Source organism: Nymphaea colorata, chromosome 3, assembly GCF_008831285.2.
Source record: "Nymphaea colorata isolate Beijing-Zhang1983 chromosome 3, ASM883128v2, whole genome shotgun sequence".
NCBI lineage: Eukaryota > Viridiplantae > Streptophyta > Magnoliopsida > Nymphaeales > Nymphaeaceae > Nymphaea > Nymphaea colorata.
Genome location: NC_045140.1, coordinates 23,277,004 through 23,304,400, shown reverse-complemented (window position 1 = coordinate 23,304,400; position 27,397 = coordinate 23,277,004). Strand labels below are relative to the sequence as shown.

The following is a 27,397-nucleotide window of genomic DNA, read 5'->3' as shown; positions in this document are numbered from 1 at the left end:
TTTGCTCAGTGAAACTAACGCTTGAAGTGGATTTAGAGCCTGACAAAAGGAAAAAGTCAGTTCAGACAAGTCGTTTTTGCTCCAACCCACTTCATAAATTTCCTTTTTCTCACAGCCAAAAAACTTTTTCCAACAATATGCTGCAAAAAAATAAAGTAAATGCAAAAGCAAAACGTTCATGACTTAACAACCCCTGGCATCCTGCTTACAAAGGGGAGTGCTCAACATGCTTTTGATGATCTTTTTTGAGTAGTTTTTAGGGCAAGGGTACTACTTATTAGCATATGCACTTTTCGCTTTAAATGAGAGATATGAAGGCAACCAGAATGCCTTCCTTTTAGGAATTGAATAGTGGTGAGTGTTCCTTTCCTCCCAAGAACCAGTGGCAGCATGCTGTGTGCTCAAGAAAAGTGTCCCAAATTCCAAAAGGAAAGCATTAAAATACTGCCCATTCAATCATGCATGCTAATTTCACTAAAGTAGTTTTTGTCCGCGTGTGTTGACAACAGAGAAGGACATACAAATGAATAAATTTATTAAGATTTGGGAGTAAGGAAAGGGGAACCTCGCCTGCATTAATATCCTAGTGGCAACGAATTTGTGTTTTGTTGGCCACAATGTATAAGCCATCTCCATCCCACTCTCAAAGAGAAACCTCACTATCTGCTCGCCTTGCAGAATCTCAAAGCTTTGAAACTAGATGGCTCGGGACTTGGTGTATGGCTCAAAGGCCGAGTTACTTTTCTGAAGTTGGTCCAAACCAACTTCCACTGTTCATGCCAAAACACGTCGTCGAGCTCGTATTCAAACTCCATTTCCTATGCAGTCCGTCTTTTTTACAGCACCCAAATGACCTCCTCCGACGCTTAAACCTCTTCCTATGCACTTCATTGGCATGATTTTTTGTTTAAAGACTCGAACCTAAATCTGAATAGTTAGATCCGGCTAAAAATTTGATCAGATTAATAGGTGGACTTGAATTTGGTTCTTAACTTGCCATGTCCCATGAATATCCAGCTCTAAAACATCCAAGTCCACCTGCGCTCATGCACTTGAACCAACCTAAAATCAGACTACGGAATGCCGGGGTGGATGGATATGCTAATATCCAGACCATTGACTGACAAGCGCACTGCTCTTCATGGGTGGCGGATTAGCATGGGGAAATTCCAGGATCACTATCCTGAACTAAATTAGTCAATGTCGAAAAATACATGGCAAAAGCCGTCACACTTAAAAATACAATCCTTGAAAATGCTCTCGTTGTTCTCTTTCTACCTCTCCAAGCAAACACATAATAAACTTGGGGGTTCTTGACCACAGCATTGGACTTAATAAAGAGGTTGGATTCCGACTTCATAAAGGCGTTCGAACAATCCAAGTTCAAAATGTTTGGCTTAGTCTAATAGATGCAATAGGCGCTTACGCCTACACTCAACTTGAAGAGATCACCTAGTCCCCAAGCAGTGCTGAACTTGAAGGACAAGGGAAAGAAAAAGAGATTTGCGGACAGTACACGTCCACCACAAGGGCAGCTTAGCCTCGACGGGTCGGAATTAAAAGCCAAACGCTTGACCGGCTTGATTTGGTCCCCGTTTTGTTTTCCCCGTCGCAATAGGTACCGGAGTCAAGGAGTTTCAATAAAAGCCGCATCTCGAAAAGTTGATCCGTGCGCTACCAACATGAAGTGCAGGCAGCTCTGACCTGGTATGAGGAACAGCGTTTCCATTGTCCAACGGCAAATTCTTTGACTAATTTGAAATTTCGGAGGGTACAAAATAATTAACCTCGCCTGTACGACTAAATTTTACAATAGCTCAACATCTTAAAAATATGTACATGCTGGGAAATTCCTCTTTGTGAAGCTGCAATCTTGCGCAGCAGAATTACAAAAATACGTGTCATTAGAACTACAATACACGCAATTGTTAAAAACTCCTCAATTTCTAGCCGAACGTGTCTTCCCTTTCTCCCTCAGCTGGTTCACCCTCTTCCAGATTGCTGAACTCAAGGTAATGAGTTGGCCTGTGATCTTCATGGTAGAACTCTCTAGGCGTTCCTAGTTTGATGCCGTACTTCATGCTCACAGTATGTTTTACACCCATGAAATTGTAATTCCATGGGCCATTATCAGGTACCTGTAAAACCATCAAAAGTTTGATCAGTTACTGAAAAATCAGGGTACACAAAAAATAACAGCAAACGTCCCAAACAAGTGTTTACCATGTAGAATCCGAGGAACCGATCACTGAGAAGTAGCTGGACTTTTTCATAATGGGTTGGCAAATAACCGTGTGGATTGCTGCCTGTATCCTTGTTGAGCCTTCCCCACTCATAACCAGTTGGCGTAAGCTTGTAGGCAGTCAAGGAACAAGAGCCTGGCGTAAAACTGCAAGTCAGAATGATGCTTTTTTCACCATCCCACTGCTTGTTGTTCTCTAAAATCCGAGCATGAGACGTGAGATCCTGTACAAAACGACCAAGGATCAATAATCCTGAAAAACTCTGGAGTTGAAGCCCAATGAGTATGGGCAGAGACCAAGGAGACAAACCTGAGGTGACAGCTGCGGCAGCTCATTTGGTTGGGTATGCATCCAACCTAGAGGTTCAAGATCATTCAAGAAGTCATGCTCAGGAAGTGCAGATGGCAGATGCACTTGTTGATGAGTCCCCCACTGAGGCGGCATTGCTATGCATCGAATTTCTTTAACCTGAGGATTATCTGGAGGACTCACACCATATAGATAACCAGCAATTTGAGTGCGGAGATCTGCAATGCATATGAATTTCTTCAAAATATTCTTTGGCATGATGTATGTGTAGCCCGTCTCCTGCAAGGCACAGTACATCCAACGTTCAGAAAACATAATATGCTGGAAATGCCCAAACCAACTTTTTTAGTTGAAATAATTTCTTTCAGCGTCTTTAACGTCACCTTAATATCATCTGAATTGACATAAATATGATTGACTCGAAGATAAAGATTGGTTGCAGAAATTGCCCTAACACGCCAATCAGTTTTTGATCCAAAGGCTGCTTGCTCATACGGACTTGTAGTGGTAACAATGAGCTCATCACCATGCACATTTGTAGTCCTTGTTGTCACTGCAGTAAGTTGGCTAGCTTCCTTTGCCTGTAGAAATCACATGTAAGAATTCATCCAAAATACTGCCACGAAGAAAGTAAATTCTGGAACCATAATATTACTATTAAGAAAAGAAAATTAACCTGTTTCTCAATTTCAGCGATTTGTTGCCTCTGTTGTGAGGGTGGAGTAATTTCTGCACCAAGAATTATGTCTCTAATTTCAGATTGAGTGAGTGCCGAGGTGTTCACGTTATTCTTCTTTGCATAGTCAGATAGAATGAGATCCCTCAAAGCAACCTCAACCTGCAACAAATGAAATTTTAGCGAACGACCAGCATAAATTACACAAGGCCAGCAAGAAAAGAGCCACAATTTACCTTCATCCACTGATCGTCTGTTAGGGATGGCCAGATGTGATGAGGTTTTGTGACAATGGTTTTATCAGGTTTTAGCAGCATTTTTGCCTTCTCATTGTTCACATGCAGAGCTCGCAATATCAAGATAAGACGAGAGAATGCGGTATATGATGAAATTGTCTTCAGCCAATCATCATATATATTGAAAAGAACCATCTGCGGCTCTGTAGCCTTCAGAATTAAATCACCAAATTTCTCAATCTTCAAGCAAGCCTGGAAAGGCAACTGCAACTCACTACCCTTGATCACAATATTTGGAAAATCAAGCAAATGAACCTCCAATGGATCAAGCATGCCCTTGCGAGTAACAATAATTTGTTTTGGCTGCTCTTCCACAGGCAAGGACCGTACTAATGCAGCAACTTCTTCAGCAGTTTTCCATTTTGCCAACTGTCCAAGACGTTTTTGACCTGCCCATACACTTGTATGGATTACCTGGAACAGGAAAAAGACTCATTTATGCTACCGTGCTTTCTCAAGACAAAGAAACAAACCAAAAAAAAAACCTCAAAATTAACAACCTACCTTCAGAAACAGATGCCCAGTCCTCGGGTTGAATATGAAAATGGCACCGTTGATAGGCTTAGTGGTCAGATTTCCTTCAAATGTTTTATGGATGGTAACACGGTACACATTTGTATCATCCACAAACCATATAATTTGATTGCTGAAGATCTCTCCATAGTTTTGAGATGACAAGTAGGGTTCTGTAGGCTCAGAAGAATAAAGCTGGAGACCTTTCCTTATTCTTTCACGCAGGACATACAAAGCAGGATTAGACTGCAATATCAGTAAAGAGGTCATTAGTTACTTTGCATCCATGTAAACAAGAGAAATAAGAATTCACAAATGCTCATGTATGTGCAATGTCAAAAACGAAAGAGTCGGACAGATGAATGAGAGGCACAATAGCATAGGCTCATGAAAGCAATATCAGCACCCTCGTGACCCACATAAATCAAGACACTAAGCTCTCTACCCTCCTTCCTACATCAATGTGAGAGAATGGAAAACCATAGAGTATCACGATATTTAAAAACATGCACACAGCACAAGCTTACTTCATATTCTGTTTATTCAAGGATAAAATCTCCCCAAATTTCCAACATTGCCCCAACAAAGACATTCAAAAAGGAACAGTAAAACATTCGGGAAAGATGCCTCATTTATGTTCATTTATGTCTGTTTTCCGTTCATGGTGTACTGTACATTTTTTTTCCCTTTAATCACCTAAAAGGATTTTTTCCTGAAAGGCATAATTTTGACTCCATGTCAATCATAAAGAATCAAAAATACCATTTTGTCGCCGACTCATGTGCAACAAAGTTAAAGACTGTATGCAAAACCCTGCACCCACAGAGAGAGAGAGAGAGAGAGAGAGAGAGAGAGACCTTCATGATCTTATTCATGGCTTGAGCAAGCAGCGGCTTTGATCCAGGAAACCAATTACCAAATGCCGAGTGCAAATTATAAGCAAGATCAATGCCAATCATTACCCCTGAGCATATAAAAAAAGAAAGCATCAACACATATATTTAATATGATAGGAACAATTAAAAAATGGATTTAAGAAAAACAAATGCTTACCAGTTGGAGATGGGTAAATGGACATGTTATCAGTTGTGTAGTCCATAAACTTTGCTCTAGTGTACCGCTCAATGTCATGCGAATCATAATCTCCCCAACGAAGCTGTACATCTATCCAATACTTATTGCTAGCTTTCTGATCAAAGACATCTTTTGACTCAGCCACGAGACTAGGTTTAGACATCGGCCATCTGTAAGCAGCAAAAAGAAGGACGTCTGCACAAGAGCTGTTCATTTTATAACTCTTTCTGGGATGTATTGTCTCCTTTTGCACAGTTTCGATTTCCAGCGCATCTAACTCCTGATCTAACACCTGACAAAGATCCATCACAACACTCTCGTGTATCTTCTGCCAAAGATGGGCACGGAATATTTGAATCAAAGATATCTTCAAGGTTGGGATTTTTCCATGCATAAATATCCCTGTCAGATCCAGTTGGACTTGAAAACCAACATATACATTGGCACGATTAATAGTTGGAGACCACCAAAGCGTAAAGCGACGATTAGGAATTTGGTTAAGACCAGATCGTTGTGCATTTGTCAACTTTTTATATTTCATTGATTCTTCAAAACCAGAAGCCTTCTCCCAGAAAAGACCTTCCCAAGTTGGGAAACTGTGAATCACAAAAGATTGAGTCAATTATCTGTAGAAAAATATGAGATAAGATACTAAGATAAAGCAAAATATATCTGCTAGACTGCTACTCAATTTAGCAGAAAGGTTCAACAGTGCTGGACAGTGCAAGAGCCAACAAGATGGCTGTTTATATGTACAACAGTTACAAAGTGAATAGAAAAGCATAACAGATATCACACAATCCACAAATCAGAGTTCTATTCAATGGACTATAAGAACAATAAGTTACTGTGAGATATCACACCATAATACTTGACAGTACAAGAGTGCTGGGCAGTACCAGAATCAACAACATGGCTGTTTATATGTAAAATAGTTACAAAGTGAATAGAAAAGCATAAACAGATATCAAGCAATACACCAATCAGAGCTCTATGCAATGCGCCGTAAGAACAAGAAGAAAGTTACTGTGACTGTAAGAACAACAAGAAAGTTACTGTGAATATCACACTATAATACTTGATGCCAAAGGTTCCTAAGAACATGATCTGATTAAATAAAAAAAAGCAAAGTACATAAGCCAATGGCACACTCAATACTGTGGAGCAAAGGATCGAGCCTGACTTCGCAATGCACATTTTAATTTTAAGAGGGACATAAGGGTGTAAATCTCACCCTCATGATATTATCTGATTTAAGTGGAAAAACCACATAAGATGATGCACACAATTGATAACGATGGAGCAAAGGCTGTGGCCTGACTTTGTAATGCACATTTCTAGAGATATAAGGGTTTAAATCTCACACACACATGAAGCATGTCTCTAAATTTTTTATGAGAAAGTGAAAAAGCACTAAATAATCCACTCCTTATGACTATTAAAGGCATTTAGTGGTGTCAAATACAGGATTACTATTGCTGAAATTGTGGCAGCATTTTCTTTTCAATACCAACAATCAGAGAAGACAACAAAGACTGGAAGCTTACTATGTTCCTTTAAATAGTGTATGCTCCAGAATTCCTTCTACACCACCAAGTGCCTGAATGACATCCGTTCTATAGTTGTTCAAGTTCCATAACTTCCCATCATGGCGCTGATGGGTCCACCAAAAGGGATTTTGCTTTAGAACCTGATACTGTTTAAAATCAGTTCGCACTCTCCAACCTTTGTCATAAGCTAGTGTATGCCGATCCTTTTGGAAAAGGGTATTAATTCGTGGTATACCTCTATCCCAAGAGTCCTGCACAATTGTACACAGAAAGGTAAGTCCAAATTAGACTCGCTAAGTTGGCAAACTTCGCAACAGCCAAGAGATGCATTTCTAAGGATTTTAAAAGCATATTCTGCTCCATCACAAACATGGCATTTATTCCAATAAGCCAGAGACCTGTAATAAAATAATAACTCCAAAAACATGGAAAGGACAAAGTATGACAATCCTTTGACCTATGAATATCTAGGTTCCAGTTATTTAGCACTTGATGTTTTATTACCTGCCTAAGATTTGTAAATGCTACATACAAGATGATGCTATTTAGATATTAACATCAGGGACAATAGCATTAACATAAACAAGAAAATAAGGGCTGGGCGCCTACCTCAAGATCTTCTAGTGTCAAGCGCCTATTTTGAGACTGTGCCTCCTGTCTTTTCAGAGCATATTCAGCCCACACACGCTGGGAATCTTTGAACTCACTTTCCCATGGCTGTCAGAGAGACTAGAGTCAGAAAATAGAATTCAACAAAATGGAAAAGAATCATCATATAGGAAAAAGAAAAGTGCACTCTTTTGACCTGAATATAACGGTACAGATTTGGAATGAGCTGATCCTCTTCATGGCTCATACCACTTCGAAAATGAGTAACACCAACATCTGTTTGTTGACTATACCGGACATCACTTTGTGGAATTAGAATGTGACCCATCGACAACATACCAAGTCCACCAATTTCTTTTGGAGTATAAAATATGACAGGAGGAAATCTGCCAAACAGAAGAAGAATTAAAACCTATATAATAGCATATTCTGAGAATCCATAACATACTAGATAATTACCTGCTTGGCATTTTTGAATTCAATCCAATCTTGATACGTGTTTGAATCTTATTTTCACATTTAACAAGCAAATCAAGCAACTCCTGAGTATGCACAGTTGCTTCTCGGAAGTACGTCATCAAACCTGAGAAAGCCTATATTAGCAGGAAAGTTTTTATGCAACAGCAGGTATTTTAGGACCATGGTGCAACAAAAAAGATTACCTATAAGTGCTGTATTCCATTTGTTCACAATTTTTGTGAATGTTGTTGAACCTGATGACATAAGAATCTGCCTGACACGATTTTCAAACACCTTCATGTGCTCATCATCAACACGTAAGAAGGCAATTGCTGTTTCCTCCTTGGTTTGCTCATTCTGTAACTTCCACACCCCATCTTTTGTGTTGCTAAAAGCTTCTTGTGTAATTCGAATTTTTGGCAAAATCCGTACTTCAAAGCCACACCTGGAGATGAAAAACCAGTTCAAATTGATAAGGACAACTACAAATGCAATTGTCTGCCCTATATATAAGCTCATGCAGATGTACTTAATTTCAGAAGCATAAACCTACATGCTGAACAGCAGGTTGGGGTTGTCCTTGCTATATACAGAAACAAAGCTGTTTTCCCACTCAAATGTTGTAATGCTCCGAGGAAGTCTGTTCTTCATATCCCAGAAGACACTTCTCCCAAGATTAACTATAAAACAACAGACACATTTTCAGATATTTTCAAGTAACCCTGCTGAAGAAAAAAGCACACGCCCCCTCCAAACAACAACATATGACAATTTAAGCAACTCTAACATAAACAACTAACCATCATGTTTCATGAGCCTCATACGTGCATCTCTTGGCCAACATTTCTTATTGTTATAACCAACCATGTTTTCATTGTTTGGATCTGGATGCTCTGTCAGGAACCGCTGAATCAAGTCCCTTGCTTCTTCATGAGTGAAGCGGAAAAGAATGTGAACTTTGTCAATGTACCTTGAATACAACCTTATGGGATGACGTGTTTCAACCTTCGTATCCCAGTATGTTATAAATTCGTTAGGCATCTGAGGAGGACCAGCAATCTCACTTGCACGGGTCAAACCAAGAAGCAAGAGATCGACGACCAAACCATAATACTGCACTACAAAAGATGCAAACTGAAGACCACGGATAAGACCATACGAGTTTGTATGGCTCATGTCTTTGTAGGACAGGACAACATTGTTTTTCGCAGTTACATAATCAGCAATATTGTGGTCAAGAATCAAGCGCAGAAGCCTGAAAACAACCAAAACCAAGAAAAATCAGAAATCAGTGCAAAGCAAGAAAAAGAAACTGTACTGAAGAAATTTTGAGAATTTTGAATACATATATGCTTACCTGTTCAGCAGAGTTAAATCTATTTTCTCAAAAAACTTCTCAAACTTCGTCTGAAGCATCACAACACATTGTCCCTCACTAGTGTCCCATACATCCTGCAGATTGTTTATACCTTGACACCATTTATAGACCAAAAGAGGAGGTGGCTCTGAATCTGCAGGCTTAATCCAATTGGGAAAGAGATGACGCTTGTCACCTTCATACCATAAATACTGATCAAGGTATGCATCTGTGATCTTCTCAAGAGGTTCAATCTCATATACAGGAATTAGGTAACTGTACAAATCCATGAACTCAATTCCAACCTGGAACAATTATTTTGCAAATTCAATGCTTAGATTGGAACAGGTGACTTCAAATCCACATGTAATAGAAATAAAAGGTTGTAAAGAAATTAAACCAAATATGAGATAACCTCTTTGAAAGCACGCTGTGTAAGCAGATGACGCTTTATACGTGACAATGCCTCATGTGGGTTGTCGTATGCCTGCTCAATAAGACCAAGCTCTTCCCTCTGCTGTTGATTCAATCTCACTGCCACACTGTAAGACTCCTTCAACCTCTCTAGAGCAAGAATAAGAAGCTTTGTATCATGCTTGTATGACAATGGAGGGAAAGGAATGGGGGAGAACTTCCTCGACTCTAACCAGTGAACGGTAGTTGTATAGATAGCAACAGCTTCTTCAGGAGTAACATAAGGGCCATCTTTCAAGTAATTATGTTGTCTCTCCTACATATAGAAAAAGAAAATCATTTTCATCCCAAAACCAAACGCCACAAATCTAAGAACAAGCAACACCTATATCTTATTTAGCCCACAGCAAAAGTAAATAAATATCTGCTGTAACCAAATGAAGAGAGAGAGAAAGAAAAAAAGGGAAATTTCTAATTGTAGGCAATCCTAGCATTTCCAGTTGAATACTGTTAGTCGTGTAGTTAGTGGGTTTCAGAAAGTTTGCATGGATACCGAGCTCTCAATGTGATAACGATTAAAAGTCGCTATCCCATTCCTATCATTGGGGACCTGCTAGATGAATTGCATGGTGTTGTCTACTTTTCAAGATTGGATTTGAGAGCAAGGTACCACCAAATCCGAGTGATGACTACCGACGTGCCCAAAACAATATTCCGAACTCAAGGGGCTATATGAGTTCAAAGTCATGTTGTTTGCCTTGACAAACGCACCAACCACCTTCCAACCATTGATGCACAATGTATTTAGACCATTTCCTCGTCGGTTCGTTTTTAGACTTTTAGTTTTTTTATGACATGCTTGTCTATAGTGTAATAGTCACAGAAATCCCGTTCTTTTTCAAAAAAAACTTGAAAAAAAAACGCGATAAATTAAACGGCCATTTAAAACTTAAAAAAACGAGTTTTTTTTTAAAGGTTTAAAATGCTTCACTTTTTTCTTTTTTTTCAGTTTTTTTAATGCCAAACATTTTTTTTTCATTTTCTATTTTTTATTTGTTGCAAATCTACTTATCATTTGATGTTTGTATTATTAGTTTCTCACTTATTTTATTTTCTCCTCATTTTTAGTTTTTTAAAATTTTTAAAAATTTACCATATTTTTTCTTTTTTTTCCTGTTTTTTTCAAGCTCGCCGTATTATACTCAAGAGAAACCTTGCCGTTTAAAATTCTATTCTGAGACGTTATTTGTGACTAATGACAAAGAGGAGCACCTACAACACTTGAGGCTTGTTCTATCCACCCTGCAGCAGCGCCAACTGCACGCGAGGTTATCTAAATGTGTCTTTGAAACAAAACAGCTCTCATACCAGGGCACGCGATCAGCCAGAGTGTGTTCAAAATGAGGGCAGACAAAGTGAAGGCTGTGAGAGGATGGCGACCTCCAAGGATGATCAAGCAGTTACATTCCTTTTAGGGACTGGCGGGATATTACTGCAAGTTCGTGCAGGGTTACGCGCTGATTGCAGCACCATTGGTGGAGCTAACGAAGAAAGACATATTCAGCTGGGGTGAATCACAGGAGCAAGCCTTTGAAAAACTAAAACATGTGATTACATTGGCTCTAGTTCCAAGGATGTCGAACTTCCAAACTCTTATTGTAGTAGAGGCTAACGCTTCAAACCATGGCGTGGGTGCAGTCCTGAGTCAAGAGGGCCTCCCTATTGCATTTTTCAGCAAGACATTAGGACCCACATTCAAGACCAAGTCCGCCTACGAACGGGAACTAATAGCTATTGTGCTGGCAGTAGTGAAATGGAAGCAATATCTGATGGGGCAGAGTTTAAGGTGATGACTGATCAAAATCTCCATCTCCTTCCTTACAGTGCTGGATTATGAAACCCATGGCCTTCGATTTCGAAATACAGTTCATGAAAGGGAAGGAAAACCCAGTGGCCAACGGGCTGCCTCGAGCAGGGAATTAGCTAACTGAATCTTTAATGGCCTTATCTCAGGTGCAGGTTGAACTCTGGGACAGAATTCGACAACTGCATCAGAACTCAGCCTCAATACAAACTATGAAGGAGCAGCTTGACAGCAGCCCAACAAGGAGGTATGGTTATTCATGGCGTGAGCCATACTTGTATTACCAGGGTAGAGTATTTATACCCCCCAAATCCGACCTGATTCCAATATTACTAGAGCACTTCCATAACTCTTCCACAGCTAGCCATAAGGGCATCGAGAGGACGGACAGAAGGGTGAGGTCTTCTTTTTATTGGTTGGGCAAGAAGAGGACGATCACACATATCAAGAGCTGTGAAACATGCCAACGGAACAAATCCGAAACTAGAAAGCCAGCAGGCCTCTAACAGCCATCACCCATTCCGAACTGAATTTGGGAAGGTATTTCGATAGAAAGCTTACCTAAGTCCCATGGAAAATCAGCCATACTAATGGAGGTGGATCATTTTTTCGGAACATGCTCACTTTATAGCTTTGGCTCATCCCTTCACCGCCAAAGTGGTTGCTAAAGCATTCCATGACTGCATGGGAAAACTTCATGGAATGCCTCGGTCGATAGTCAATGATAGACTCTTTATTTCTCAGCTCATTTTGGAAGGAATACTTCCAAACACAGGGCACCAACCTTCAGATGTCCACAGCCTGTCACCCTCAGTTGGATAGCCAGACTGAGATAGTGAACAAGAGTCTTAAAATGTACCTCCACTGCTTCACGGGACAGCGCCCCAAATTATAGGAAGAATACTTGAGTTGCACTGAATATGCATACAATATGGGTTGTCACTCTTCAATGGGGTTCACACCCTTCGAAGCTGTGTCCTTCGAAGCTGTGTATGGACGCCCCCCACCTGACCTAAGGAGATATAAGCCAGCCACAGTGAGAGATGAACAAGTTGATGTGCAACTCAGATGCAGGGATGCAGTCCTCAAAGATTTGAAACAGCATCTAGCAGCAGCCAGAAATAGGATGGTGATCCAATACAATGGGAAGCACAGGGATTTATAGCTGCAAATAGGGGACTGGGTCTTCCTTTGATGCCCTTACCATGGATTGGGTCCACCACTTTAAAAGGAAACTGCTAAACTAGCACCAAGGTTCATTGGCCCCTACCAAATTAAGAGGCGAATAGGGACATTGGCTCCGGAAGGAAGTTTGATTGACATTGTATTCCACGCTTCGAAGTTAAACCTTGCTTCAATCATCCCACTATAGAAGAAAGGAATGTAGCCCCATATTAGCTGAGCCAGCAAAGATGTATCCTTACCAAAGGCTGGGCACGCGCAAGGTGCGACAGGAAAAAAATCTTCAAACGAAATGGCTCATTGAATGGAAAACTTATGAAGATCCACCAGCTACTTCAGAGCCCGCAGAGAAGATACAAACTTGATTCCCTGATTTCACACCTTGAGGACAAGGTGTAAACTGTAATTGTAAGGGGGGAGTGTTGTTAGGCGTGGAGAAAGTGGGGGTCCATAGCATCGGGTCAGAAGAGACAGGATTGGCCCTGCGTGGAGTCAGTTTAGGAACTTGGGTCAGGTGGATGGTATGTCTCAATCTATGTCACACGGACGCTGCATCTTCAGCAGCACACCTGAGTCGTGTTCGGGTGCGGTTCCGACACGCACCCAAAGCCGGTCAATGAGAATCGAACCCAAGATTGTCCGACTTTGGTGTGCACCTGACTCAGGTCAAACGAGAGTCAAATGCAGTCAACCATGTCGAGTCCACATTTGTCTGTTTTTTTAATTTTTTTATCATTTGCTAAAACGCAAAACAAAAGGGAATTAGCGCTTTGACTTGGTCCAAAGCCCTTCGTTCGCCCTTGACGTGTCTTGCCCTTGTGTGTGTGTCCTGACAATCCTCATAGTTTTACCATCTATTGATTTAGATTTTAGTATTTTACTTGGCACCGAATGTAGATGGTGTAAATTTGTAATTTTTTTTTGTTTATAGACAATTTTGTTATATGTGTGTGTGTATATATGTATAATATATATATATATTGTAGTAATAATAAAATAATAATAATAATAATAATAATAAATTACCCTCACCGAAATTTTTGGGAATGTGCTGCTCCAGCACCGCACCTATGCGACATAGATCTCAATAACCCATCCCATGTTATGGGATCGTAGTATATAAATTATAAGGTGTTAAGGGGAGTTGGCCCTAATCATCAATAGAATTACCAATCTTAAGGTGTGAAGGCTGGGCTTTCGCAAGAGTAGTGTGTGTGAGTAATTACCCTTTGTTAGCTTAAGGCTAACAAATACAGCATGACATGTAAATTCCAAAAATAATCGATCAGCTGCCAAATCGCTTGAGAAGGATGTAAATTTATCAACTACAAAAGACAAAACATTTTCAAAAATTTAATAAATTAAACAAAAAATTTGTATCAACAGACAAAATTTGACTTGAACTGTATTGGATACCAAGTAATTTGCAGCAGTACCAAGCCCCAAATATGAATAAAAAGGAACAGACTTTACATAATTCAACTATCCAAGCAAGTGACTATATCCAATTCTTCGTGAATAAGCTAATTGACAATGGCCCTCTAACCAAAGAAAACCAGTAACCTTTTCTCTAATTTTAAGCAGAAGGAAATCAGCAAAAAACCAGCTCAGATGCAAGTCCTTGATAATATAATAGTTACACAAGGAAAAGGGAGTAATACCTGTTCAGCTTTAAGCCATAAGCGAGTTAATCGACCTAAATTTTTTCTGCAAACTGTTTTATCAACTGTTGCACCTCTTCTGATACGTTCACGGTTATAATGAGCAACATTTGTCCACCAATCAGCCTTCGACTTCACAAACCGAAGAATCATGTTCTCAACAGGCACTGGAAGTCCAGGGACCTGAAATGTAGGGGGACGTGAATTGTGAGGAAACCGAGAAAAAATGCACTCTCATCAGCTACAAAATACCAGGTAAATCTCACTGACCTTCCAAGGAATGTTTGCCTTCCAACAGCGCCAAGCTTCACTAAGATGTTGTAATATAGTTCTCACCTTGTTCTGCTTGATCCCCTCTGAACACAATATGTTTAGTGAGTATCATAATACCATAATTGGAAAGCAGAACAGAACTTCAAGAAAGTAGCAAAGATCCCCATACTGGCAGTTTGAAAAAAAAAAATGATCCTATTTTTGGAAAATGAATGCAAAAATAAACAAAAAATTATTAACATTTGCATAAAACAAATTATAACCTGGCATTGCATCAATAAGATCGTGCATAACAGCAGCTCGAAGCTCCAAGTCAAAATGGCTTTCAACTCGTTGCTTTGTGACTGTCTTTGCTACTCCCTTTGAATGCCGGCCCTCAAACTGACGTGCAAGTAGATTGCCAAGCCATCTTTCCAGCAAAGGAACAATTCCCCGAAGGAAGAAGAGCCAAACTCTCCACATTGGCGCCCAGAAACCACATCCAGGCCCCTTTCCAACAGGCCCAGTGTTAAAACGGTAGTAAATCAAGTGCTTCAGGTCCTTACACATCCTGATTTGCCTCATGAGTCTGTATTTGTAACGATACATACCAGTTAGCTGCCCAACATGTGAGAAAATATACTGCAAACCATCAGCCAATTGAAATGCATCTACATTCCCCAAACGGAACTGTATGTTGGCATCAACCACAAGTTTTGTTAACCGCAGAATTTCACGGCACAAGTGAAAAGCATTTCCAAAACGTGACTTCTTACGCTCCTTGGTGGTAAGTGTCTTCACAGGCTTCAAATTAAAATTGTAATCAAGATGAAGATAGTTAAGATTCTTCCGATGTATCAAAAGATTCAACATGTTGTAGCCTTGTTTGCAAACTTGGAGACCTGCCTCAGCCCAATCTAGCTCTGTCGACTGGAAGAATTTAGTAGCTGCAAGGGACCGGAACAGGTGCTTCTTTTTCTGAGCCTTCGGAGGCCTATGATGCAGCTCATTTAACACAAAGCACTTCAACAGCTTTTGGTAGCTCACCCTTACCTTGACAGGATATGACGGAGGGCTGTAAAAATAGAACAATTCATGTAAGAAGTTCAAAATTTTAAAACAAAAAAAAAAAACTAACTAAGAACACATTTATGCTGCATAAGCAAACCAGAAACAATCATACCAGTGTTCCTTGTACCACTCTGACACAAGAGGAATATCTTCCGCTCTCCGCATTCGACCAGACCTCATATTAAAGGGACGTGGAGCAAACAAAAGGGATATGCCAGCAGCTGTAGTATCGGTATACAGCTGAGTGCTTTGCAGTAAAGGTTCCACTCCCTCAGGGATCTCAAAATCATCATCTTCACCTTCTTCATAGACTTTCTTATCTCGACGGTCTTTATTTATTGAAGTAATGGGGTGAATCAAAGGATCATAATAGAATGCTGGCAAATCAGGATCTTCTGTTTTGATATACATTACCATTGGAGTATGATATACTCCAAGCTTCACTTTCCTAGGCCGATTGTTATAAAGATGCGGAAATGCTATTCTGTACTCAGTCCTCAATGGAGAGCGGATTATTAGCTTATTAATGTCATTGAATTCATTCCAATCCTCATCCCCTTTCTCCATGTCACGATATAAAGGTTCAAACTTGGGACCACCTGCAGGAAATTTATAAGTTAAGAGAAGTGATGAAAAGAAACAGAGGATACAATCTGGGGGGAGGGAGGGATGGGGCGAGAGAGGATGTCCAAGCCTTAAAATTCAAAAATTACCTGGTATGCACATGTTCAAAGCTTTAGCAGTAAAAAAAGACTCCATATCAAATAGATAAAAGTAGTTCCTGTCTATCAAGTCAGAAAGAAGCTGTCCTGCAAGCCGATGAAGAGTTGCCATTATTGGCAGAGATAGATGCCACTTTCTATAACTAGGACCATTTATAAGCTTTGTCTTCACCAGCGGCTTGTGATCATAAAACCAATTATATACTGCAGAATCTTCTTCTTTATCAAGCTCAAGCTGTATGGGCTCCAGGGGATCCACATCTAACAAGTTGTCAGCATAATCTAGGGGCGGCTCCTCATCATCAAATGGAGGAAAGCGCATCCTCTTGAAATGACGTCGATCCCTCTTCTCTCTTCTCATCATGATCCACATTGTGCCCCACTATAAAGAATTACATGTAAATTTCAACTGGACCATATCAATGAAATTTTTTATGTAGAAAAAAACAACTGATAAAAGAGAAAGTCACCTGTGCAAGGTAGATTGGTTCAACTACCCATGGAATTTCATTGACAAAGGTGATCGCTCCGGTTATGTGGTACAAAACTTTCACATCTCGAACCTGCAATCAAATGAGACAAAGGTTCAGTATCTCAGAGATTCTACCAACAGAATTGAATAGAAATATAAGCACACATATACAGTTGACAGATAAAAACAATTCCAAACTAAAAACAAACCTGCTCCCAGGGCATTGGCATGTTCTCAAGAAGCTTGTAGACAGCATGTGGAACAAATTTTAGTGCCCCTAGATAAACACGTTTATCATGGCGATATTTTTTGGAAGACATATCCCCATGATCTCTGCAAAAACACAGAGAAAAAAAAAACCATCATAAGCAAACAAAGATCGCATGTGTGCATACACAGCAGCAGTAGATCCAACCATTTGGGAATTAATGGAATCGATATAACTGAACCTTTACCATTGCATAATCCTATAGGCAGTTGTCCAGAAAACTGATCCTTAAAATCATAGTTATCAAAAGATTCAAAGGATTGAATGACAACTTTTGGTCGTCAGCATGCAATCCCTACATCTAAACATTAAATCCATTTTTTCTTATTATTTTATCCACAAATTACTTGCAGGCACAGTCATAACTCATGACGTTGATCCAACCTGAAAATCTCAAACACGGACAGATAAATAAAGCACAATAGTTTGCTTTGGCATGTCATCAAGACGTTTACATTTAAGAGACAAGATAATCTGTTTACATGACACGTCATACATATCAGATATAGACTTCATACTAAGTCACATAAGTTCAGGCACGGTACAACGCAGTTCACTTAGCCTTCATATTCACTCAGTCCACACTCAATGTAGAGTTTAACGAACAACAATTTTGTAAATCTGTGTCATTATAGTTCATTCTACTCACTTACAACTTACAAGATCTAAACCTAAAATTAGATTTGACTGCATCAACTAAACCAGCAACGGACTAACCAATAGTAAATTAAACAAATGATAATTTTTTTATTTATAGTTGAATAATATTTTCTAGCTTTTTCAGAATGTAAGACTTTCATAGTCAATAAGCTTCCTTGAGCTGCACCTGCTAACCACCTATTATTTCATTTCTATGATCTCGAGAATAAAACACCACTGGTGTGGTAAATTCACTACAAGCAAACCCTTTCTCCAGTAGCACAACTGGGCCACTGGCAGTTTCCGAGACAAAAAAATGTTCTCTAAACTAAATATCTGGCACCCAATTTGTTGTCCATTCTAAATTATGTAGAGTTTTTCCCCAGTTCAGAACAACAGAAGGAAAGAAATGATAGCATGTCTCCAGAGAAATATACTGCATGGTAATCAATACAAAAAATATTTGTCTCATCCAACCATAATACAACGTTAACATACCTACTAAAGCATAAAACTAATGGTTCTCACCAAGGTTCCAAAGGAAAGAAATGAGACATCCCTTTCAGAATCTACCTACTAAATTTAGAGAAGCATGCACCAACCTTATCAATCACAGATTAACTCTTGTATAATTTATTCTAACATTTAAAAGTAAGAATCACAAACCTTATCAACTCATAAAAAATGTTCACTCACTTCTGAAACAGATGGACTCGTGGTTAAAACCTAAGCATCTTCAGAAATACATAGAAAGTGATCTTGACGCAGAAGTTTTCATAGACACCAAAAAATAGTGTGAACAAAATCAATAAGAAAGTATAACCATCCTACTTTGCAGTTATACCCAAACCATCAAGCTGTGATGTAAACAGGATTCAGAAGGTTTGCTAAGGAACAATAGAAGTACTATCTATCGGTATCGGAGCATAATTAATATTAACAAAATTCATGGTACGAACTAGTTCATAGTCCAGAGGAGTTGCCAACTTTCACATCACATATCAAACCATGCCATATGTACAGACGCCAGGGAAACCGAAAACAATGGCAAAAAACAGCAAATTTTGTCAGTGGTAAATGGGAATGGACCAAAAATTACCACCTCCCACATAAGGCAGTAAGACGGAATTCTGTCGATCGCTAAATAATCAGAAAACCAAGATAGTTTCATACTACCAGACTAAGGGCGACGGAAAGAAATAAAACGGAAACAAACCCTAATGGAAAATCAAAAACAAAAATTGACGAATCCTCCAAAAAACGAAAAACCTTGATAATACTTACTCCTCGAGACACCCGAATAAAAGAACAACCCTATCCTAGTGTGAAGAACGATTACTAACCTGATGATCTTCCGGACGTGCTCGGGGGGCATGTCCTCCTTCTGAGTCTCGACGAACCCAAACTTCCTTTTGTCCCCATATCTCTTCGAGTTCAGCTGCATCCACTTCCGCGCCTTCTCCTCGAGCGCGGCCTCCGTCTCCGCAGCCGATGGCGGGACACTGTAGGAAGGTTGCATTGCAGGCGGTGGAACCACCGGTCCAGTTCCCGGAGGGGCCATCTGAGACCCCATCCCGCCGTTCCACATCTTTGCAAGGAAAAAAAAAAAAAAAAAAGAAGGCCCCCTACTACGAGCTCAAGAACCGCCTCCGCCTCCCGAAATTCACAGAGGAGGTTTAACACGACGACTGAAACTAAGAGAAAAGAGAGTGATCCGGAGACACACCCGGTGCAGGAAGCTCTATGGTTCGGATCTCTAAGTGCCCCTAGGGTTTTAGTTTCAGGAGTGACAGTGGAGACGATGAGGGTTTCTTTCGTCCACGGAGGGACGGAAGCCAAACAGGCCCGATCAAAAATGGTAAAAGCATTATATAGGAGGAAAGAGGCGGCAACGGAAGCACATATAGTCGGCACGTGAAACAACTTAGGCCTTGTCGTCCCGAATTATCAGACTAAGATTATACAAAAAACGCGTGAAAATGGCCGCTAAAATCACGATATTTTACATTTTTTTTTCTCTCGTCTTCTTCTACCATGAACAAACTATAGCATAAAACGGTCAAAAAAGTGAATAAGAATATAGAAAACTGCATCACATATACACATGATAACTTTTATGAACTTGTAGAAGATTACCATGGCCCCCTCAGATATTCAGGACAAAAAAAAAAAAAAAAAAACAAAGATTTATTTGACATGGATTCATTCAATCAACTTCGATGCAACATTACTACTGTCATTGTCATTGTCAAGTAATATGAAATGCCTCCATTTTTCCACAGTGCCTCTACTCCGCTAATATTCAAAGGCTTCTCCCATGTATAATTCTTGACATCTAGCTTGCCTAAGTTAAAGGACCAAATAAGAGTGTTGGTGAATCGCTAGCAAGCTGAGGAATAGATAAACCATGTCCCACTTTAGAGAGGCGATCGAGAACTGTTGGAAATTGGATTTGGATTCGATGAGGATGAACATATTCAAACTTGTTTTTTTCCTAAATTTAATGTTTTGGACGGTTAAAATGTCTGAGTTGAGAGACACTGAAACAGTGAGGGTTGATTGATCTCTATCTTCGGCAAAGCAATATGAGAAAGAGTGTGCATTGCCTTCCTTTTTACAAATAAAACCATGAAAGTATATATTTCTCTATTATGTGATAATTGTTACCCCGTCGCATTCATCCTAGCATCACAATTTTCGGAGGACATTGAGGGTTAGCAAAAGTAACATGCATGACCAAAACGAGTCCAAGAGAGAACCTTATGCTTTCAAGAAGCGGGTTTGTTCCTTCATGAATACTTACGAGAAGAATGCTCCTTAGATGCTATGAAGGGGCACATGCTGTTCCAGGGACGGTGTCGCGGGCAGCAAACATGCATCTTTTCTCTTGAATCCATGCGTTTTGGGATGCAGTCTTCCTTGTGGCGGAACACAGTGTTCTATGTTATTTGTTTGCACGGACCATCCACACATTCGTCACAGGAGGTTCATCACATAATGCAACATTGTGCGACCAAACAACCTTTAGGAGCGCGTTTGGTTCACCGTCAGCAAACAACTCAAATGTGGGATTCATCAAACATCATTCGACGGTGTCTTCTCTTTTAGTTTTTCGTATGCTTAGAACGCGACATCTCGTTCTTCGCGTCCTTAAAAGCGAAACTGAATGTTCATATATATATATATATATATATATATTTGAAAGCAGTTGTCCATGGTTAGGTAGTTATTTTTTTATTTTGTGTTGCTAAAAACATCACAAAAGGTACATTCTGCTGCTTAAAATCATGGTTAAACAACGAGTCACAAATACACCGTTCACGACAGTTTTTAGCAATGTAAAATAAAAAAAACATCTACCCACAAAGATAGCCGGCTAATTTTAATTCACATACACACACATTTATAGATACATATATGTACACTATTTTGTACTCTTACTTTTGGAGAGAGCTATGAAATTTCAACCAACCATTCACACCCTAGACTAAAGGCTCCTATGGAGATGAAAGACGAAGACACTAACACAGACACAAAGTGTTCTATGTCCGCAGGTGTGCACTAACATCAGTTGTCCTCCAAGCCCACGCCGGAATTGTACTGTATTGCTATGGCCGTACAGGTTTTTGTTTAATAAAGATGGGAGGCTGTTTTTGATTTCTTTCCGAGAAAGTGCTTTTAACAAGACATGTTTTTCGTTAATTGCTGGCACAACCGAATCAGAAAGATTTTGACGACTCAAAGGTCAATCCACTTTAGATTTCCAGATACAGAAAAGGGAAAGTTCTCATCGCAACGGCACTAGAAAAGAAAAAAAATCTCTCTCAAAGGCACATGTACGCCCAGTAAAAATAAAAAATAAGCAGAATTGACATAATGTAATGTATAGAGATGGACACACCAAGAATCTGGTTAGAAAAGCCAAATATAGATCAAAACATGAAGAGGCTTGGACTTGGTGAGATGAGAGCTTATCTTCAAATGAGCAGATAAGTATGAAACTTTTCTAAACAAATTAAAATACATTTAGCCAATAAAGGACAGAGATCATATCATTACTTTGGACATTGTTTCTAAAATGCTGTATATAATTCCTCTTTGCCTCAGAGACATTTTATTATTGCAAATCATGTTCCGACCTTACAAAGATACGATAGTCAACTTCCCCGATAGCAATCCACACAATTTACTACACCACAAAATAGACAATAAATGTATTCACACCAATTTAAGTTGATTCATTTCTTCTTTGCTCACAACCTTCCTCAAAAGAACAAGCATCTGGTAAATGGCATACCCGGCTCCTCGAACAAAGCCTCTTAAATATTTCAATGGGCCCTCAACAGCAAGGGAAACAAGAAGCAACCAAGCCTGGTCACAACAGATACTTTAAGTAAAACGGATAGATTTACCGCTCATATCAAGATTGCTCTCTAAGCATAGTGCCTCCTTTCACCAGATCTGTAGATCTGGTTTCATCTGATATAGAATCTGTGCTCATATCCATATCTGGTATTCCTGATTTGTCTGGATTAAACAGGTCGTTTTTTTCCAGTTTTGAAACCTTTTCTTTATGGTCACCTTTCAGCAACTCTACAACCTCAGGCATCGTAGGTCTCTTCTCTGGTTTTTCCTGTGCACATAGTAATCCAACAAGCACAACCCTTTTGAGTTCTTCAACATTGTATTTTCCGCCCAACTTTGGGTCAGCCACTTCCTTATACCTCCTTTCGCAAACCAAAGGTAATGCCCACTGTACAATTGAGCGTTTCACTGTGATGGTGATCTTCTCTATGGGCTTCTTACCGCTAACAATTTCAACCAGGAGAATGCCAAAGCTATATACATCACAGCTCTCAGATGCCTTGCCAAACATGGCATACTCTGGAGCAAGGTAGCCAAGCGTGCCTTTCACCCGGGTTGTAACATGAGATGCACCATCTGGAATAAGTTTTGCAAACCCAAAATCAGCTACCCGAGAATGGAAATCTGAATCCAAAAGTACGTTGCTCGCTTTGATATCTCTGTGAATGATATGAGGCGTAAAATGGTGAAGATATCTGCTCAACAGGAAGTTTCCATACTCATTCAGCAATTGCTCTTATTAATCTCATGCATGAGAGAAAGGTGAGAGGGAGAGGGAGAGAGGCATAGAAAATTGAAACTTACGCAATTCCTTCAGCTGATCCAATTGCAATCTTCATCCGCTTATCCCAATCGAGGAGGCATTCCGCTGAGTTTTGCCCATGAAGGTGGGACATCAAACTCAAATTTGGCATGAAATCATAGACGATTAAACGCTCCTGTCCTTCAGCACAGTAGCCCCGTAAACTCAGCAAATTTGTATGCTTCACCCTACCAAGAACCTCAACCTCAACAGCGAATTCCAATTCTGCCTTGGCACTCCAAATCTTCAGTCTTTTAACTGCAATCTGCAAACAAAAAATTTGGTTAAAAGTCACCATTTAGTAACAAAATAGCAATGAAGACCTGTAATCCAACATAAATTCCTAACGAGAAAAGGGAGATAAATAACAAAAGCCAAGCCTCTGCAGAGTTGCGCAACTTCCATCACTGCATGAACTGGAAGGCAATTCCAACTCAAATCCATCACGGACAAAAAATTATTTTTCGGAATATGTGAAATAAAAGTAGCAATGGGACAATAATTTGTGGAACATTCAGTTCATGGCACTGCCAGATCAATATCGCCTCTGAAAGAAACAAAAAATTGGCTTTCAAAAGACAGTTTTGAGATCAAACAACCAGATCAAAAGTAAAGTTCGTCATAGGACTATGTATCTCACTGTGACATCATACATTGCCCTTAATTTACTCATGTGTGAACCATCTGCTCCTAGTCTTCATGAACCTCATCTTGTACATTGGCTGCCTAATTATGTCACTTTGGTTAGCACAGCGTCAAATACACTAGACAAAAGTCCCAATTGCACGATAATCGTAACACAGACTCAAACCAATAAACAATCATATGCATATCAGAACGACAGTACATCAGGTAAATTAAAAAGGGATAGCAGATAATAAGGTGGTTATACATGCCAAGGCCCTCGTCCCATAAAGGAGGCATGCTGATGAAATATTTTTTTCATCTCAAGAAATGATGACCATAGAAGCACCAGGAGGAGTCCATGCCTCATCTCCTAAAGGAATGTCTGATAAATAGTCCAACTATCTCTCTCTTTCTCTCTCTCTGCATATATATATATATATATATATATATATATATATATATATATATATATATATATATATATATACACACACACACACACACACTTGTTGCAAACCACATCAAGTTTTGATCTAGGATAGGTAACAAACATTTGACATATTCTTCAAACATGCAAAATGACATCCTTCAAGAATATCATGCTGCGGATACACCAAGTAATCCTCTTAATGCAAGAATTAATTGATTCTTTTTTCAGTAAGTATACACGGATCATACCCTTATCCTAATGTATCCAGACTGTTGTATGGCTAGACATAGGATGTTGAGTGTTGACACCACAAACCAACGATGGAAAAAAATTGATAATCAATTCCACATGAGCAAGTTAAACGCAGGAAGGATGGATACTAGTAGGAAAAGTTTGAAGCAAGAACAGGGAAAAGGATGCAATCCAGAACTTCGTGATCCCAAGACGAGAAGTCTGCTCTTACCATGGCAGAACTGGGGAAGCAGTTTCATGATTCACCCGAAAAAAAAGGCCCCACACAGTTAATAACTTGAAACATAAAAGCTAAAGATTCAAGGGCTTAAGCCTTAAATGAGTGTCAAAACACTACTCACTGTGATATGATGTAACGGGTGTTACATAGGAACCTGTAAAAAGTAAAAACTAATGATACATGTAATCAACAATGCATCCAAAGAATGACATTGTAATATGTCTCTACGACTAACATCAATATATGACTTGCTTCTCCTCATCTGGAGTCCAGCTTCTGTGGAGAGCGTCAACATCACTAAGAGAAACGAGAAAGAGTAATTTCAGACAAGAAAGTCAGAAACGCATGGAGATCATGTCATCGTGAACAAGCTGTATTTAACACACATAAAATTAGCAATAAGATAACATAAGGTTCCCGACGCAGGCCAATATCATCAGTTTAACTGCGGTAGCAATTTAAGAGCAACAATGTACCGTATAATAACCTACAGAAATGTGATTTCTTTATAATAATTAAAAAATGGAATGAGCACTCGACTCAAGGTACAAAAGCACTACATTCAAGTGCTTGGCTTTCAATAGGTGCAGCATTCCGTTGCCTTTGTCAATATGATAGACTTCCATATATGCCTTTCAACCAGCCGGAAGCAACGGTTCCCCAAATTGCACAGTTCTATGGAACTAATTCGAGATCAAACGTTGAAGAAAGACACCAAATACTGGGACCAAATTCTTCTAATAATCACAATAATCACTGTAAAATTTTATCTTCAACTGATTCATTCGAGCATAATTTCATTCTAACGCTACTACTACCAAGATGAAACGGCTGAGACACCACATTACCTGACTTAGTATATGAAATTAAGCAAACAATTTTCTGCTTACAAAAGACAAATATTAAAATTACTCAGTTCCGTTTTATTACAATACATTGTTTAATTTCGTTCATTTCCTTCCATGAACAATATCATTGGAGTAACAACTATTTTGGCTCCACAGATAATACCAGTTTCACTTGAATTTCGATTCTTTCCTGTCCCAGTTCCCCACCTCATTTTCCACTTTTGCTATGTTGCCCAACGTGCATTGCAGCTCCAAGTCCAAAACAAACAGTCTAAACCAAGTTCCCATGGCCATCACCATAACAAACTGCAAGTCAGACATGTCAGCTTTCTTCCACAAATATCACAACCCTGAGTCCTCCCCAAATCGGCGAAACGTGAAGAAGAAAAATAGAAGATGAATACATATCAAGGAAGAACTATCGAGTATACCGTTCCCAATAAAGATCAGAGACTTGATAGCAAGAATCGGCACAATAATTAATCTGGTACAAATCAGAAAGGTGAAAAAATCAGATTCCCCAAGGAGGTTCCTATATGACAGGTGATACTTGTGCACGGACAATTAACTTATTGAAAAAAAAAAAAGAGGAACTGATAACTATGACGTCCAGTCAACAAATCACTAAACTCCGTATCAAACACCAGAGCGAGCGCGACACAGAGAGAGAGGGAGAGAGATCACCTGCGATCCATCCCACAGCTGTCCCCAATAGACGCTCCCGAACCCGCCCTCACCAAGCTTGTTGTCGTAATTGAAGTTGTTTGTCGCAGCGTGCAACTCCTCCAAAGAGAAGACCCTCCACGCCGTATTCTTCTTTTTCTTCTTATCCCCACCTTCTCTGCAGCCTTCCAAATTCAATACCCAAAACAAGAAAACCCCCTCCCGACACGCACCCACCAGCCAAAGATCCCCAAAGAAAGAACACACACCAAAATATACAAAAACCAAACTCCCCGACACCAAAAAGAAGATTACCTCGAAGAAGACTTCCCTCCACAAAATTTGAGGCAAAACGCCATTTCCTTCACCTGAAAACACCGGTTCCCGGACGATCAAGCATCTGGAGGACGGTTTCCCAACGACATAGCAGAACTGAGCGACTCCCTCTCCCTCTCTCTCTCTCTCTTCTGTGCAGAGGGGATCGACGACGGCGGTGGTTGGGCTGCTCCCTCTTTCTTCTATCGTTTCACTGATCGCTGTCTTGGGCACAGCAAGAGTCAAAGCAAACAGCAACTGCGGTGAATTTCTCGGCAATCGCCAGGTAGACGTAGTCAATTTGTCAGCTGGTCTCTTTTTTAACTGCCTCTTTCTCACGATTCCCTTAAAAATGTTTCCGGACATATTTTCGCCTTCGCCGGCTTTTCACGTTTGGCACTTTTTCTAATAAAAACCTCAGTTCTTCTCTACAAACTTTTAAATAATGATCTAAAGTAATAAGTAAAAGAAAAAAAAAATAAGCTGCCTTTTTTTTTCAACAATTACAAATAATTCTTTCTCTTCAAATTATCAGCAAAAGGCAAATCACAAAAAATGAAATTTTAACTTTTCCCAACTTGTCCTAAAAGTTGCATTTAAACTAGGAAATTACCATTATAAACGTGGATCCAGAAGGGGTCCAGAACCGGGTCCGACCTGTTTGGCTCCTAATGCTGTTATGGGCCCTAAGCCATGTGATGAAGAGAAACAGCAAATCAGACTTGAGTTCCTATTTCCGAGCTTGCAGTTCTTCTGGAGATCCTGGAATTGTATTGAAACACAAGTTTAAATATACCAGAACTAGAGGTCCAGATCCAAATTCACTCTGTTATGAACTTAGAGAACGTTAGAATCATATGAACGGATTGGACCTTACCGAGTGGGTTCTTGTGGGTCAGACATCGAATCCAGATCCATATCACTGGCGACCAATAATGACACATACGCAACTGGCTTTGGATGCGCATCGGCTTTTTCTATGCCTCTATTCAACTAACATCATTCTTTTCTCTGTATGATTAATTAAAAAATGATAAAAGAATGCCAATAAGTATTAAAAATAAACCTGTGTTGTCGGCAAAATATTAATCTATTAAGTTTGGGGATAACAAGAAATTTGCCTCTTGACTAGGAGTCTGAGAATGAAGACCTTTAAATTAGCAGATGATAACACTTTCAAAAAAGTTTCATTTTTTGGGCTTTTTATCTATTGCTCACAACTAAAAAATAAATAATAACTTCTT

At 39.6% G+C, this 27,397-nt stretch overlaps 2 protein-coding genes across 2 annotated transcripts; both read right to left on the bottom strand.

Annotated features, from left to right (window-relative positions):
• Window positions 1-1,722: 1,722 nt before the first annotated feature.
• LOC116251531 (pre-mRNA-processing-splicing factor 8A) lies at window positions 1,723-19,482 on the bottom strand. Its single transcript, XM_031625858.2, has 26 exons — window positions 18,975-19,482; window positions 16,934-17,057; window positions 16,723-16,815; window positions 16,244-16,634; window positions 15,643-16,129; window positions 14,744-15,534; window positions 14,478-14,563; window positions 14,208-14,390; window positions 9,502-9,816; window positions 9,087-9,391; window positions 8,530-8,984; window positions 8,283-8,409; window positions 7,933-8,174; window positions 7,730-7,853; window positions 7,467-7,656; window positions 7,271-7,378; window positions 6,659-6,912; window positions 5,091-5,707; window positions 4,895-5,001; window positions 4,029-4,283; window positions 3,465-3,938; window positions 3,229-3,390; window positions 2,936-3,133; window positions 2,553-2,831; window positions 2,224-2,466; window positions 1,723-2,138 (listed from the first exon to the last, which is right to left on the bottom strand). Exons 1-26 carry the CDS (start codon window positions 19,217-19,219, stop codon window positions 1,947-1,949), a joined length of 7,047 nt encoding a protein of 2,348 aa, XP_031481718.1. The 5' UTR covers window positions 19,220-19,482; the 3' UTR covers window positions 1,723-1,946.
• A 2,228-nt stretch (window positions 19,483-21,710) lies between these two features.
• On the bottom strand, window positions 21,711-26,455 carry LOC116250657 (PTI1-like tyrosine-protein kinase At3g15890). Its single transcript, XM_031624466.2, has 4 exons — window positions 26,154-26,455; window positions 25,860-26,016; window positions 22,801-23,063; window positions 21,711-22,691 (listed from the first exon to the last, which is right to left on the bottom strand). Exons 1-4 carry the CDS (start codon window positions 26,195-26,197, stop codon window positions 22,052-22,054), a joined length of 1,104 nt encoding a protein of 367 aa, XP_031480326.1. The 5' UTR covers window positions 26,198-26,455; the 3' UTR covers window positions 21,711-22,051.
• Window positions 26,456-27,397: the final 942 nt, after the last annotated feature.

Coding starts and splice junctions, on each gene's coding strand:
- LOC116251531 (XM_031625858.2), bottom strand. CDS start 19,219: ATGTGGAACGGCGGGATGGGGTCTCAGATGGCCCCTCCGGGAACTGGA. Junction 8,175..8,282: donor CCCAACCTGCTGTTCAGCAT/GTAGGTTTATGC, acceptor TTTCATCTCCAG/GTGTGGCTTTGAAGTACGGA. Junction 7,854..7,932: donor ATGGAATACAGCACTTATAG/GTAATCTTTTTT, acceptor AGGCTTTCTCAG/GTTTGATGACGTACTTCCGA.
- LOC116250657 (XM_031624466.2), bottom strand. CDS start 26,197: ATGGCGTTTTGCCTCAAATTTTGTGGAGGGAAGTCTTCTTCGAG. Junction 26,017..26,153: donor GGAGGGAAGTCTTCTTCGAG/GTAATCTTCTTT, acceptor GGAAGGCTGCAG/AGAAGGTGGGGATAAGAAGA. Junction 22,692..22,800: donor GGATCAGCTGAAGGAATTGC/GTAAGTTTCAAT, acceptor CCTGTTGAGCAG/ATATCTTCACCATTTTACGC.